Below are 15,943 nucleotides of genomic sequence, written 5' to 3' on the forward strand. Positions count from 1 at the left end.
GTAGTTTATGATGGTTTAGGTGCCTGGAGCACTTCTTTGATTTCTATCATTCTTTATACAGACTAATTAAGAAGCTTCAGCAACCATTCTCTACAAGAGAAATCCCTGCCCTGATATGTACTTTGCCCACACTGAATCTGATTAATCAGGTTAGTGTTTTCTACTCTGAAGCAGCCATTAGAACTAAGGGGAATCCCAGCATATCACACACTGAATAGATAAGCACTCAAAAATGATGCTCTGATCTCTTCAGGAAGAATACCTGTGACACAACGGAGAAGTCAAACATTACCAACAAAATATATGTATTACCTGAAGTTCAACCACTATTATAGCTCCAGAAATTTGGGCAAAGTCATCTTTATAGCTTTCTGTTCTGCATAGTAAGCAGTACAAATTGATGTGAAGGGTATGAAATTGCAGACAAGCAATTTAAATATCCTTGAGAGGGGGAAGTCACATATGCTCAGAGTATGTAAAATTCAGTCGACAAGTTAATGCCCACTCACTACTGCTACTCCACATTAACCCCACAGGTGCCAGCCCATAGGATTTGCACACCAGCATAACACAGCCTCCTCGATTACAGCCAGTATATTCTGAATTTGATAGCAGGGTTAAACTGAAATTAGCTTGCTCATACTTCATACCAAGATCAATTTTCTGGACTGAAGTTTACTGCAGACCAATGAAACAGTTACTCCTTCAGCATACCAAGTTGCTATACTCTCTGAAGTGTGTTGAAAGGTTTCTATTTCAAGGCCTAAGGGTTATGTTATTTCATTTTCTCGAAAAAACTATCCCCCCCCTTATTTATAATTCTGCCAGTAACAAGAGTGACACATGCAGTTTTGGGAAGGAATTACAGTAAATATACTTTGAATTGCTTGGCTGCCATGATGTGTATTTCCCAAAGTCATGTGTAACCTACACAGTTGCTTAGAGTGGTGCACTGTCCCATTTAGCGGCAATGAGACCACTTCCAGAGAGAATGAGCCTACTTTACAGCCTTAGCTAACAGCCAACTGGGCTCATGCACTAAGCTCCAAAGGTTCCAGGGTTGATTCCACCTTTCAGCATTACACGTGCACGAGTAGAGCAATTCCCTCTTAATTCATCTGTACAAAAGCATGCACCAAGTTTGTCATCATCCATTTGAACCGTCACTGCTTGGACAGCCTCTTAGGAAGTTTTCCAGTCATGAGTAACTGAAAATATGAGTGTATAAAAAATTCAGCACTTATCTACATCATACAGCCTGCTTCCAAACTAAAGACCACAACAGGAGTTCCTGCAGGCATAAGAGTTCAGACACACAGTTGACCTTTGGAATGTTTAGGCATTCCAAGTTACCAGGACCGTTGTTTTCCTACTACAAGGATCCAGCTGTATATGAATAGAGCTAACCTTGTGTTGCAAGCCATGAGGTTGATGCCAGCCGCTGAAGGCCTGGAGATTTGGCGGATCACATTCAGCATTCTCTCATTCACTGGGTCCAGCTGGCTAATGATTTCAGGATCCTTAGTTACTTCAACGACAAGAGCTTCCATTGCTGCACGCAGGGCAGTGATACAGGCAGCTGCATCATGAGACATCCGCAGTTTAATCCTAGAGCAGGAAAGACGACATTTCAAAATGTAGACATCTCTAGATATACAGCATTATAAGCTGTAGGAGAGAGGCTACAGAGAACAATGTTCCACAGAGCAGGTATTTCATGCATCTTGTACCAACCATCACAGAACACACAACTTCAAAGCTTGGAGTATGGGTAACACCCTAACAATGGGAAATGAGGCCATCTGAAATGAAAACAGTATGACTGGCAATACATGAGATTCCCCAGCATAGAGGAAAAAAAAGATCAGAAACCAATTAGAACCATTGTCAACATTTTCAACTTCTTGCTTTTTGGACCTGGAACACTGCAGGTACTACCAGTTACCACCTCACTAACTTCTGGGATTCAAATATGCCAAAACATTAAAGCAAGCTCAAAAATATAGGGACTATTCAAGGCTCTATTATGGATACAAGAGTATCTCTCCAAAAACTACCTGTCATCCAATATCAAATTTGACAAATGTTAGTAAGCCTTAACCACCCTGGGAAATGGGTAGGCATTAATCTCATTTTAAAGATTGGGAAACTGAGTTAAAAAATCAAGTATCAGAGGGGTAGCCGTGTTAGTCTGAATCTGCAAAAGCGACGAGGAGCAAATTCCCAGCACCAAAAAGACCCACTTCGTCAGATGCATGTAGTGGAAATTTCCAGAGGCAGGTATAAATATGCAGGCCAGGATCAGGCTGGAGATGACAAGGTGGATCCAATCAAGGAGGATGACGAAGGGGGTCTTTGCCCACGAAAGCTTATGCTCCTACACTTCAGTTAGTCTATAAGGTGCCACAGGACACAGCTGCTAGAAGTGGGCCTCATCCTCATTGATTGGATCCACCTTGTCATCTCCAGCCTGATCCTGGCCTGCATATTTATACCTGCCCCTGGAAATTTCCACTGCATGCATCTGACGAAGTGGGTCTTTGCCCACGAAAGCTTATGTTCCTACACTTCAGTTAGTCTATAAGGTGCCACAAGACTCCTCGTCGCTTTTGAGTTAAAAAAGATAATTGTCAAAGGAAGCCAGTAGCAGAGCCAGCACCCCAACAAAGTCTTGTGTCTTAACCAGGAGACGATCTTTCCTTCTGCTTGTCTATAATGTGGTAACCCAAATTCTATAGCACCTTTAATTTAGAGATCAGAACACAGGAAAAGTAGCTCTTGTGGAACCCAGCCAGCATCTCATGTTTTCAATTTAGAACAATATACAGAAACAACAGGAGCTGCCAAAATAAACTGTTCTCCTGTCCTCACAAAGACCAATAATAATACTCCGATGAAATTCATCTGTTACTGCACAGCCTGACCTACATTTTCCATTCTAACATACTTATAGCTAGATTACCAGCTGTTTCTCCTCAGTTATCCATAATCAACTAGGAAGCTCATACCAGTCATCCACAAGAATGATCTCTCCATCAGATAAGACTTTCTTGGAGGCAAAAAGTAGCAGCTGTAGTGGGCTCACCAAGGTCATTCCTTTGGCAGAGATCGCTCGTGTTCGAATCTGCAGATAGAAGAGCAACATGGTTTCCCATTTCAAGCACTAGAAGAGGCTGCTCTTCTTTCAGTGGCCATGGAAACTAGCAGAAATTTTTACCAACAAGGTAACCTCTGGGAGACTGTGTCTTAAGGATTTATAATATATAGAGAGCTCATCAGATCAGGACAGATCCTCTGAATCCAGCTTTGGCTGGTTAAAACAAATTGATTACCATTTAAAAACTGTTCATTTGTCTACATGAAATGAACTGTATGGTCTCAATGCAGTTCACTTTGACAAACCCTAGGGTGGTTTCTGTAAACTTAGCACAATACCCCAGCATAGGACAGAAGTCTCCTCTCACCCTAAGAACAGTCCATACGACAAGACTTTGGTAGGGCACTACAGGGGAAGGTTGTAATCTGTACTTTCACTCAGTCATGGACCTATGGTGATCACACAACTGTCCCACCTAAAATCCTAGGCTTTCATTTGCATACACAAAGACCTGAATTTTCCTACTTGCAGAGAGTACCTTCAAAATGTCAACCGAACATAATCAATTCAGTGACATCTACCCAACTTTGCAGAGAGACAGTGGCTCTGACTATGTGAACTGCCCCATTCATTTCAATGGTGTGTTAGCAAGCCCAATTATCGTTAGAGATCACTGCTAAGTATATCACTGTCTATTTGTCACTGCTGGCTCTTGTGGCAGATATGATGTGGAGTGCAATGAGACAGCCTGATGTTATCCAGGATTGCTAGAGTGAGGGCAACAAGGAATTCATGCCTGCAGCACTCCAAATCTATAAATCTCTCTCCCTCCCCTTTTCATATAGGAACAAAGAAGAGATGGAATCTGTTTCCCAGCACCAAAAAGCTCAAATGCATTCAGGACAACAAAACCCAAGCTACTTCCCTCACTTCCTGGGTGCCACAAGTCAGAGCTGTCCCCTGTTCAGTTCCTTAAATCGCTATCACGCCCCTTGACTTACTTGTCAATACAAAAATATGCAGCATGCTGAACACTTCAACAGTTGGGGACTGCGCACAATTAACATAAATGAGCATGGAATTCTGAACCAAATGACCCCTGGGAGGTAAGAGAGAGGATAGCTCTATTCCACTGTTTTCTGCCATACGAGCGCTCCATGGAATACAGGATCCCAGGGCTGTCAATCCACTATATTCACTAGCATTACAATTTTCATTAAAGAAATAAAACAGTGCCTGAGAGACTCCTTTTGAAATTTAAGCATTTAAAATGGGGATAACATTTGGTAACCTTCTCAAAGAAGTCTTGCATAGTTTTCTTTACCTTTTCACCAAAAACAAAGAAAGGAGAGGGATACTTCATGTCCTGGCTGCTGAAAGGGCAGTTGACAGATGATTTGTGGATAAGTGCATTGCGCCCCTCAGTGGTAAGAATTTTCCTCTTCTCCTTGTGGTAGCAGACATTAGGATACACACCAAAAGCAAGCAGGGAGATCACAACATCTAGATTGTTATCTGGTCCAGTGTTGTTAAATATCTGAGTCATCAAACACTCTGTTGACAGAACAGAAAACAGACTACTTTCCAGATCTTGCATAGTACAGCACAATTAAGTTATTCAGGATTTTTGATCCGATTCAACTCTTCATTTAGGCATTGGTTCTCAAGACATCTCTGCACTCAGAAAAAGGCATTTTAAAGTGCTATCACATCAATACAGTAATTCCTCATTTAACGCTTGCCTGCTTAACACGTTTTCGCAATAGCACAATTTTTTTTTTTTAGGGAACGTTTTTTGAATTACATGACCGTCCCCAGAATAACAGGATTTCCCCAGCTGGCCCGTTGCCGGCGGTTGCACGGGGCTTCCCTCGCCTTCCTGCAAAGCGGCAGAGGTTCGCTGCTTGCTGCGCCGTTCCCCAGCGACCCCCTCCTCGCCGGACGCAGCGTGGGTCCTAGCAGGCCCGTCACAGGGGCAAACTCCCAACTCAATCTCCCTCCTCTCTCCTCCCCTTCCCTTCCCCAGAGCCAAACACCTCCCCTTCCTGCTGAAATCCAGTCCCCTTTCTCCCCCAACCTTATGTCCCAGTCTCAAGGGACACCACCACTTGAAACACAACCTCCACTTTTTCCATTATTTTCAATGGGAAAATTGACCCCACATAACACGTTTTCACTTAACACAATCATTTTCTGAAACATATCTATAGTGTTAAATGAGGAATTACTGTACTAAAGAACCGTAGTTGTAATGAGTAAACCGAACACATATTTTCTATTATTCAATGAGAAAAGAACTGAAAAATAAAACTACACATTGGATAAGCCAGGCCCCCACCCACACTCACAAGAGCCAGGACATATAGGCTTGTCCAGAAGTATCACGTCTTTTTTTCTTCATTTGTTTTAGAGACACAGGACCCCCCAAGGAGGTCAAGCTGGATGTAATAATAGTGTCATTGCTTGTCACAAGCCTGGAATCCCAGGTTGATGGTTGTTGGGTCATCTAGCCCAGAAAGAGAGTTACTGTAGCATTTATACCAGAAAGCAGGGGGAGAAAGTCTATTGCATACTAAGAAAATGAAAGGGAGAGCAACACACTTTGGATCCCCATCAACTTTTGACATGGAACAAATATTCAAGAAAGTAACAAATCCAGAACCTGACCCATCTTTAAGAAATGCTACAAAGCCTTCCTCTTCACAAAGGGCTTTCCTATTACCACAAGAATGGACACGCGCTACACTGACTCCTAACCCAAAGACCGCGTCCTAAGCACATGCCTCAAAGTCAATCTTACAAGAACAAAATAAATGTACAAATTGAAAAGAGGTGAGAGGCAAGGACCTCCCCCATGAAGGCCAGCAGGGACCTAGCTACTGCTATTAATTTTATGCAAAGGGCATTCACACCTACTAGACTTCAATTTGATAATGTCTCTATAACCGTGGTGTCCAACACGCTAGCCACATGTGGTTATTTGGCCAGCTGACTGTTGCTAGTTTGCTTCAGAACTAGTTGGACACCACGGCTCTTTAAATTCAAGATAATCTGGATACTTATAAGAATCATCCTTAAATTTGGTCTTCTCTCTAAATAGAAACTCCATTTGAAAGTAAATTAATTCTTGTGCTTGCATATGGTGACTGGATGAGAGATCGTGTTATGTATTGTAATACTATCACTGGTTAATGGAAATGGAAACGGAAACTCAAATACAAAGTTAAATTTAACTCTAAGCTAACAAGCTACGTAGTGAAGATCTGAGAACAAGTCCAGAAAATTATACAGCTGGAAAGGCAATGTTCGGCACCTGCAGGGAGGGAACGCCCTGAGGGATTGCCTTGGAATAATTGCAAGCTGTGTTGAGCAATTTCTAGCTCTTCTCATCCAGAAAGAATATCACTGCAATACGGAGCATACATGCAGGAGGTAAGAGACATAGGAGAAATATGAGAAGCTAACCCATGGAGGTGGATTTGAAAAGACAATTACCACTTAAAAGGTCAAATTCCTCATATTACTGGAGGGTGGGGTATTTACCATCATTGCTGTGTTAAGTTCGCAAGCTACTATAGGGCTTGTCTACACTGTGCATTAGTCCACACTACAGGGGTGTAAGTTCTCCTGTGCACCATGGTGTTGCACACTGATTCACACACCAGGACCCTGCTGGCACACACTATGTTTCCTAGTGCTCATTAGTGTAGTGCCAGTGTGTGCAATAATGCATACGTTAGACAAGTCCTTAGATTGGGGTGGGCAATACTTTTTGAAGGGTGGGGCCACTTTGGAAATTTCTGAAGTGGTCACAGGCTGCCCTGGAAGGGGTGGAGCAAGGAGACTTCACCACCTGCGGCCCTGATTGGCCTGGGGGGGAAGTACATGAAGTCTTAGTCTCCCATCCCCGTCCTGCCAGAGGCGTTTTCCTCTGATGCCATGTGCCCCTGGGGGAGTGGGGGGGGAGAAAGAGGAGGGGAGGGGAGAGAAGAGGACTTCACACACTCCCTCGGTCCCAGGTCTTGATTGGCCCGTTGGCAGGGTAGCAGCAGGGTGGCCATGGGCCCTTTCAACTGCTGCTGTTTAAAGGGCTTGCACTTTCTGGACAGCTGCCAGGCAACATGGTAGCAGCTGCCCAGAAGGAGCAAACCCTTTAAACAGCAGCAACTGAAAGGGCTTATGCCTCCCCAGTGGCTCCCAGGCACTGCATTAGCAGTGGAGCTGGGAGCTGTCACAGACCAGATCAAAGTGCTTGACGGGCTGAGAGTAAACAGCACAACAATGCTGGGGCAAATTCACTATGGACACGAGATAGCATTCACCTTTACTGAACTATTAGCCACCCCTATCCCTCCCTCAACTCTCAAAGACTGAAGACGACAACACTGGAAAGCCTACTTCCATGGAGTATTACCTTCTGGAAAGCCAGAATTGATAAGAATGTCTTTAAGCTGAACTTTGGCTTCCCAAGTCATCCTGAGTGTAGCCATGTTGAGCCTTTTGTGTTCACAGAATCGTATTTCTGCATCTTCACCGCCCATTCTAAAAAGGAAACAGTCAAGCATGACTCAAAAAGATCAGTACAAGAGAAGACAAGTGCCACAAATAGAAGCTCTAACACAGCCATCTGGTTGTCTAGTCAGGTCACGTAATTAGTTGCTCACCCTATATTCTCCATCAAGTTCTATGCTCAGCCAACATACCTTGCATCATCCCAGGCCTGGAAGACTGAAAGCAAAGCTACATGATCTGAAAACCTGTTCCCAGCAAAATTCCTATGGACGTAACCCAGCCTTTTACCCTCGCTGATGAAAGGCTCTGGGAAGCAGGTGGCAGCAGAGATGGTGCACACAGCATCTCCTACACTGAAACAGAAAACATGGAAATATTTGACTGGGTTTGTTCTTAGTCTTGTTGTCTACAGCTGTTACAGGCCTGTTAACATGACTAAAAACTTCCTTTGTCTAAGGACACAGACTTCATCAGCTCAGGCCACATTCTCAGAGAGCATCCTTTAGAGCAGCGCTTCCCAGTGTAAGGACATTAATTAGATCAAATAGCAGTAACTGAAATTTCATAGCACAGCTATGAATATTGTGCCTCTTCCTCATTCACTCATATAACCCTGTTTATCATCTTCTTCTAGATAATGATGAAAACCAGCACCCTCATACCTCTGTTGATGAATATTTCAGTCCCATAGTTCTTTTCACTTCTGTCTCTAACACAACCTGTCCTCGTCTCCCCATCTGCAGTTCATGCTGACCCCCACTTCATAAATATTCAGTCTCTAACTGGTGCCATTCAGTTTCTCCCTAGCTCATGAATATTTGGCTCCCCACTCCCAGTGATGCTATTTGTCTCCTAATCTCATGAATATTCAGTTCTCTTTCCTCTCTCCACCCGCCCCACCCAACAGGGCCATTGACAGCCTATATGCATGTATCCTGTTTTACCCTGTTGAGTGGATGCATGAAGATTCAGGAACAGAGAGCAAGACAGCACTGGAAAAAGTTCAGAAAAGGGTTACAAAAACTATTAAGGTTATGAAACAGCTGCTATATGAGGAGCGATTAAAAAATTGGACTTTAAGGGGAGGAAATGATAGAGGGCTATAAAATCATGGCTGGTGTGGAAAAAGTCAACAAGGAAAAGTTACAAAGAGTCCTGTGGCATCTTGTAGACTAACAGATGTATTGGAGCATAAGCTTTCCTGGGCAAAGACCCACTTCATCAGATGCATGTAGTGGAAATTTCCAGAGGCAGGTATAAATATGCAGTCTAGAGATAACGATTAATTCAGTCAGGGAGGGTGAGGCCCACTTCTAGCAGCTGATGTGGAGGTGTGAACACCAAGAGAGAAGAAACTGCTTTTGTACTCAGCTAGCCATTCACGGTCTTTGTTTAATCCTAAACTGATGGTGTCAAAATTTGCAGATGAACTGTAGCTTAGCAGTTTCTCTTTGAAGTCTGGTCTTGAAGTTTTTTTGCTGCAGGATGGCTACCTTTAAATCTGATACTGTGTGTCCAGGGAGACTGAAGTGTTCCCCTACAGGTTTTTGTATATTGCCATTCCTAATATCTGATTTGTGTCCGTTTATTCTTTTATTCTTCTAAGGAAAAGTTATTTGCTTGCTCCCATAACACAAAAATAAGGGGTCACCAAATGAAAAAAAGGCAGCAGGTTTAAAACAAAGGAAGTATTTCTTCACACAATGCCCAGTTAACTGACACAGGATGCTGTGAAGGCCAGGACTTTAACATCGTTAAAAAAAAAGAACTAGATAAATTCATGAAGGAAAGGTCCATCAACGGCTAATTAGCCATTATGGGAAGGAATGGTGTCCCTAGCCTCTGTTTGTCAGAGGCTGGGAACGGGTGATAGGGAAGGGATCACTTGATTACCTGTGCTGTTCCCTACTTCTGGGGCACCTGGCATTGGCCACTACTGAAAGACAGGATTCTGGGCTAGATGGACCTTTGGTCTGATTCAGGATGGCGGTTCTTATGTTCTTAAAGAAAGAAATGATACTGAGGCACTTACTAGAAAATGCAGCCCATTATCATCATCTTGCCGAGACGAGGTTCAATGGGAAGCTTAGCAAGGATTCTCCCAAGGGGAGTCAACTCATCATTAGAATCCAGGGCATCCAGCTCTGAAACAAATGATTAACCTGTCAACAAAGATGGTGCTGGCAGCTGCCTAGTCAAACCAAGGATTTAATTAAGACCATGTGTATGAGATTGAGAAGTTTAAGAACTTAATGTTAGTCCAAGTGTTCTGAAGGAACTCAAATATTAAATTGCAGAACTATAAACTGTGATACCTAACCTTTGCTTAAATCAGCCTCTATAACCAGACAGCTGGAGAGCAGCTAAAATAACAATAATTTACAAAAAAGGCTCCAGAGGTGATCTGGCAATTACAATACCAAGCACATCAGTTGAACTTATAGTAAAGGACAGAACTATCAGATACAAACAAATATGCTGGGAAGTGTCAATTCAATTGTTGAGGTAGTTATGCCGCAACAATAATTCCTTGATCATATCAACAAGCGTGAAAACAAGGGAGACTCAGTCAAAATAGCCTCAACATGCAGTGGTAGTCAAAAAATGTTGAGAACTTAGATTAATGAAATAGAAATTTTCCTAACACCACCTCATAAATTCATGGTACATCCACACACAATGAGCAGTTCTGATTGCTACGCTTCGAAGGATATTACAATTGGAAAGTATACAAGAAGGACAACAAAAATGTTTATGGGTATGGAACAGCTGTTCTGTAGCTTGGTGCCAGACTACAAACCACTGGCTGCCAGGCCACGGCAGCTCTGGGGGCTGGAACTGGGGTACACTGCCCAGCACCTCTCCTCCCACTGCGGTTGTTGGGAGAGACGAGTCCTGCCCCGCCTTTCAGCCAACCAGTGCCAGCCAGAGAGTGGTTCCCAGTGCAGAGCCCGGCACGGCAGCCTTAGAGCAGCTGTGACCCGGGCAGCAGTGCTTAGCTGGTGGCTGGGGCACAACACAGGGGTAGGTGCGGGGACTGAGGCAGGCACTGGGAGCTCCAGGGGCAGGGCTAATGCTGGGGGGCTCCAAGAAGTGGGGGCTCTGGGAAAGTTGGGTACAGTGGGGCTCTGGAAACAGGAGGTTGGCACTGGTGGCATGGGCTTTAAGAGGCGGGGGCTGGCACCGGGGGGCTCTGAGGGCGGGAGGTGGAGTTGGGTGTAGGGATGTGAACGACTAGTTGACTAGTCACTCCACCCTTGCTCAAAGGGGCAGCAAGGGGAGGGGGAAAGGAGAGAAGAAGGGATGAGAACAGGATGCTTCAAAGCAGCAGCGCTGTGTGGAGCCCAGGACCAGACCTGGGCTCCACGTGGCACTGCCTCTTTGAAGCTCTGGGGGGAGCACAGGGCCAGCAGGGGCTGCTTGAGTCCCCCACTGGCCTTGTGCTCCCTGCATGCTTTCGCCAGGGCTGTTGCTACACTTCAAAGGTGAAAGCGCCCTTAAACTAATCGAACAGTTGTGATGCAAATTGCATCGATTACTCGATAGCCAATTAATCTAAATTTAACATCTCTAATTGGGTGCAGTGGACTCTGGGGTCAGAGGCTGGCACCGGGGGGTAGTGGACGGCTCTAGGGGTCAGGGCTGGCACTGGGGGTCTCTAGGTACAGGGTGTACCCCAGCCATGGCTCCCAGAGCTGATGCAAACAGCTGGTGACGGCCATGTGGCAAATGCCAAAGCTGAAGACGGCTGTTCGCAGCCACTCTGGGGTCCGGGGCTTTTGGCGGACTGGTAACATTTTATTTGAATATTCATTGTTAAACAGGCAATGGGTATAATGCTGACAAAAGATTTTTTTTTTTTTTTTAAACACAACAGAGTCAGCCTGTAGAGCTCACTGCCAGCAGCTAATGTGAAGGCCAAAAGTACAACTGGATTAAAAAAAGAATCAGATCAGACCATGATGGATAGGTCCTTTCATGGCTACTAGCTAAATTGGTGAATTATAAAAGATCAGAGTGGAAATAGGCAGGCAACCATACATATACTTGAACTTACAAAGCACTGAATGAATGTCTAACGCTTTGCAAACTTTACCTAACAAATCATTTAATATACTTTAACTTGCAGCCTAAAGAAAAGCGCAATAAAATTTCTAGAGATGAAGACTGGGCCTTGGACAGAGAATCTAGTTTTCCTGTCAGATCTGTTGGGCATCTATCTGTCCCTCAACTGCCCCATTTGTAGAGTGATTAAATAATTTGCTTGCTGGGATATTGTGAGGCTCAAGCTATTAAAGTCTGTAAAGTGTTTTGAGATCCTGGAACAAAGTATAACAATGCAAAATAATTTTAAGAGAATCTATCTGCCTAGATCAGACTTGTTTAGAACAAATACCCCAGATGCTTTAATGCAGTAGAATCACATCTCATACGAGTCTCACAGCTGAAGCTACAGTAGTAGACAGTTTCATAAGGGACTTGTAAAATATAGGAAAACAAGCCTGAAGTTAGGCAGAGAAAAACACTTCTTCAGTTGTAGAAATTTCCTGCTAACATGAAAATGCATTTCAGAGTCACGAAGGAGTCTCCAGACATCAGGTCCTTCCAGCCAAAGAAAAACTAAAAATACAGCCGGCCCCCGACTTTACGAATGGGTTACATACCAAACACCTGGTCGTAACTCGATTTGTTCGTAAGTCGGAAATACACGCTTTTAAATACAGTCGTGCTGTTCGTAAGTGCGGATAGTGCATTCGTAAGTCGGGGACCGGCTGTAATGGGGTTAATGGGAGGTTGGTCGTAAGTGCGAACGGTCATAAGTCAACGTGTTCGTAACTCAGGCACAAACTGTATAAACTCTAGCATTATAAATGTCATTGCTATTTACAATGGACCTTGATACCCTGAATCATTCAAACCTACATGTTGACGTTTCCTCTTAGCTGCACCACTGCCCAGCAGGCTGTCAAGTGCTGATTATTTCAGGTGCATCTCTCCCACAGCTACACTACTCACACCCTCTACCTTGGAGCTCTGGTTGCAGCCAGGACTCTCCTGCTTGCTATACAGAGTAGGGAGGAGGGGAGCACTGATGTCAGAGTGTCTCCTTCCTCCCACCCTGTATGACATTTCTGCAAAGTGGGGGAGGGGAAAAAATGGGACATGACAGGGCTCAGGAGCGGGACAGAGGAAGACTGCTGGCAGCTAAGTTGAACAAGCAGGCTTCATACTGCTGACTGCTGATCTAGTTAAAGGACCTTGATCTGTAATATATGGACAGTGTCCGTCACAAACACCTCCTAACACATACTTGTATTTCTGTTGTTGTTACTTCCAATACTTCCCTCAAAGTGTTTATTTTTATCACTGGTCTATACATTTCATAATTTTTATTTCTCCTGCTTTTAACATTATTTCTTAGTAACCTGTCCTGGCTAGAGTAATTATTCCTATGGTAACTTGTAAAATATTAAGGTAGTTTTTTTGTTTGGTGCACATCTGCACAGTCTCAATGTGGTGCACATAACAAAATTCATTCCACACATTAAATTAAAATGAAAGAGAACACTGGAGATCTGTGGGTTTGCTAACAAGGAATCTTGTGGCACAAAAGAGGTACCTCTGAGCGTGTGTTCTGCTTCAATCACTGCATCCAAAGGTGGTGGTTCTATTGCTTTGGCCAAGAACTGTCCAATCCCTCCCAGGCGCAGAAGTTTGATGCTCAGAGCAATTTCATGCAGTGGCGTTCGGAACATTTCAGGTGTCATGTGAGTTTCAAGCCTGAAAACAGAGAAGGGAGTACAAAGAGAGTCAACCTTATGGACGGACGGACACACGATCCCCAGTACAGGTGCAACCTACGTGAGTTCATTCACTAAGTCACCCCCTGAATCCACCCTCATCATCTTCCTGCAACTTATCTTCAGTAACTCCATTTCCCTTCCAGCTGGAATCTTCTTTCGTCTCCTTGCCCCTCCATAAGGGAACGCAAATGCTAGAACAGATCTTCTATTCCTCTGGCAGGTCAATTGTTATGAGGTTGCCTCATATTACTACTACCCTCGTGTCAGCTTCCATGCCAGATACTTTATCACCTTAATTCCCAATACCATGTGCTGGTTCCTGGTTCAACTGGGCTAGCAACGAAGAATGCTTTTACTGGAAACAGGCCAACTATTTATTTCTAGCGGCATGGAGGTATGGTAGGGGTGGAGCTCATGGGCCGCTACTCCCTGACATAGTGCCCTCAGCCTCTTTGCCTTAAGGATTCCAGTTAAAATATGCAATCATTTCTAGGCGTTAACACTTGAACAGTTAGTATCCAATGTGATGTTTGGGATACACAGATCTATCCACTTCTACTTCTTATACTGGCTTCCACTATTTAAACTTTCCTTCTCCTTCTAGGATGCCCAAAGCTAGGCATTCCTAGAGTCCAAGACAATTGTGAACACCTAGTCTTATGTCCTACACAGCACAGGCCAGAAAAATTTCTAAAAATAGTTCCGTGTGCATATCATTTGGAAGCATATTCTATCTTGATTTTAAACTGCCAGTGAGGGAGGACCCACACGTTTGGCAAACTGTTCCAAGAGTTAATTCCTTTCACTGGTATTTCTTCTAGAGATTCCCGTTCAGGCCAGCAGTGCATTCGCTTTTTCAGCCACAGCTTTGCACTGGAAGCTCATGTTCACCTCATTACCCCAGGAAACAGTGGCTAGAAAAGATTTGGAGGTCATGGGGCCATTCTCTAAGTCTGTCCTTCATTCTTTGTTCTCAGATGTATACATTTAGCTTATTAAAATGCATTTCGTTTGCCTGCACAGCATTTACCATGCAATTCAGTTCACTCTATAATCAGTGGCCTGTTCTCTTCATTATTCCCTCAATCTGGGTCATCCACAAACATTATCAGTTATGTTTTCTTTCACATTATTGACAAAAATGTTTTAAAATAGCATTGGGTCAAGAACCAATCCCTGTGGGATCCCACTAGAAATACAGGTTTACAATGTTTTCTGTTTAAGCAAAGGAATTCCTGTTCTGTGAGAAGCTGAACCTAAATTCTCATGCAAGACCACAATTTCTTCAAGAGCATGCAACTAGTTTGCTCTCAGAAGTTGCTAACGAATTAAGACGATCACATTATGTTGTAATATGTATCTAAATATTTAATGCTACAAAGATGTAAGGAATGTTTTTATTATATGCTGCTTCAAAAACTGAAATTTGCTAACACTGAACACTGTAAACATACCACTATCTTGCAGCTGTTTCCCAGGGGAATGGGTGTACTGGGATGTTTTGGAGGGTAGTGGGTGGAAGACAGCCGAGTCTGACAGCTGCGTAAGCCCCTGCAGCTGGCAGTGAGCATTTCATGGCTTTTGTCTTTGGGGGAAGGTTTGGCAGATAGGAATGAGAAAGAATCAGTTTCAGTAGCTTGGGAATATTGAGCAGCTGGAAGTGGGAGAAAACCAATTTGGCAGCAAGAGGAGATGTTGGCAGCTTCTGGCCAGAGTATTGGAAAAAAGAAGGAACATCTGTCTACCTGCATCCCCTTCTCCTAGGTATTTCCCCCGATCTGGTTCTCGCCACCTTCCATACCTGCTGTCCTCCATACCAGCACCTCTCCACACAAGCATGCACTTTGTCTGGTAGGATCCAGGTGTCTTTTGTGGCAACTCATTTTAGAACCCTTCCCCCCGCTTCACTCTGGGGCCTTAATGGAATCTCACTGGGTGAAGCATAGGGCTCTTTCCAAGTCTTTCTAACAGACTGCCGGGCCATACTTTGTCCAGTCAGGTGGGGATTGCTCTCAAAGTCACACCTTAAACAATTTCCCTGCTCTCTACAACAATTTTTGAAGGGGACCCACAAATTTTAGAGTAGGAACTAAAGTGTGTCTGAGGAAATGCAACAGCTTATAGCAATCTTATCCCCAAGATTTTGGGTTAATCCAGTTCCGCTGCTTGGTTTTAAGCAGCTCACAACTGCATACTCTGTAATGTACGGAGTGCTTCCAAATGCCCCATTGTCCCAGAAGTCACAGCCTTACCTCTCAAAACGAGCTCTGCTGCACAGATGGAAACAGAATCCAGCCCGCACTCGGCCAGCACGCCCTTTCCGTTGCTCAAGGTTAGTTTTTGATGCCCAGACTGTGGCATAATTTGTCATGTTGTTGTGAGCAGTAAACAGCTTCACCTTTTGTCTATAAAAGTAGTACAAATTATGAAGATCAAATATTGCAAAGTTGGTTTGCACTATATCATTTAATACAGCAAAACTAGGACAAAAAAATTAACTATCCTAGTCTTTCTGCTTAAAGAATAATGC

At 43.8% G+C, this 15,943-nt stretch overlaps 1 protein-coding gene across 2 annotated transcripts in view; it reads right to left on the reverse strand.

Moving 5' to 3' along the window:
* The window catches only part of DHX9 (DExH-box helicase 9), a 43,916-nt gene that overhangs the window by 2,085 nt on the left and 25,888 nt on the right, over positions 1 to 15,943 (reverse strand). For both annotated transcript variants that reach the window (XM_006126921.4, XM_006126923.4), the window contains 8 exons: positions 15,666 to 15,818; positions 13,230 to 13,390; positions 9,642 to 9,753; positions 7,801 to 7,962; positions 7,512 to 7,639; positions 4,422 to 4,651; positions 3,009 to 3,124; positions 1,408 to 1,608 (listed from right to left, as the gene is read on the reverse strand). In XM_006126921.4, coding sequence (XP_006126983.1) covers positions 1,408 to 1,608; positions 3,009 to 3,124; positions 4,422 to 4,651; positions 7,512 to 7,639; positions 7,801 to 7,962; positions 9,642 to 9,753; positions 13,230 to 13,390; positions 15,666 to 15,818 — 1,263 coding nt within the window. The remainder of the gene's footprint in view (positions 1 to 1,407; positions 1,609 to 3,008; positions 3,125 to 4,421; positions 4,652 to 7,511; positions 7,640 to 7,800; positions 7,963 to 9,641; positions 9,754 to 13,229; positions 13,391 to 15,665; positions 15,819 to 15,943) is intronic.

This window comes from Pelodiscus sinensis, chromosome 9 (assembly GCF_049634645.1).
Source record: "Pelodiscus sinensis isolate JC-2024 chromosome 9, ASM4963464v1, whole genome shotgun sequence".
NCBI lineage: Eukaryota > Metazoa > Chordata > Testudines > Trionychidae > Pelodiscus > Pelodiscus sinensis.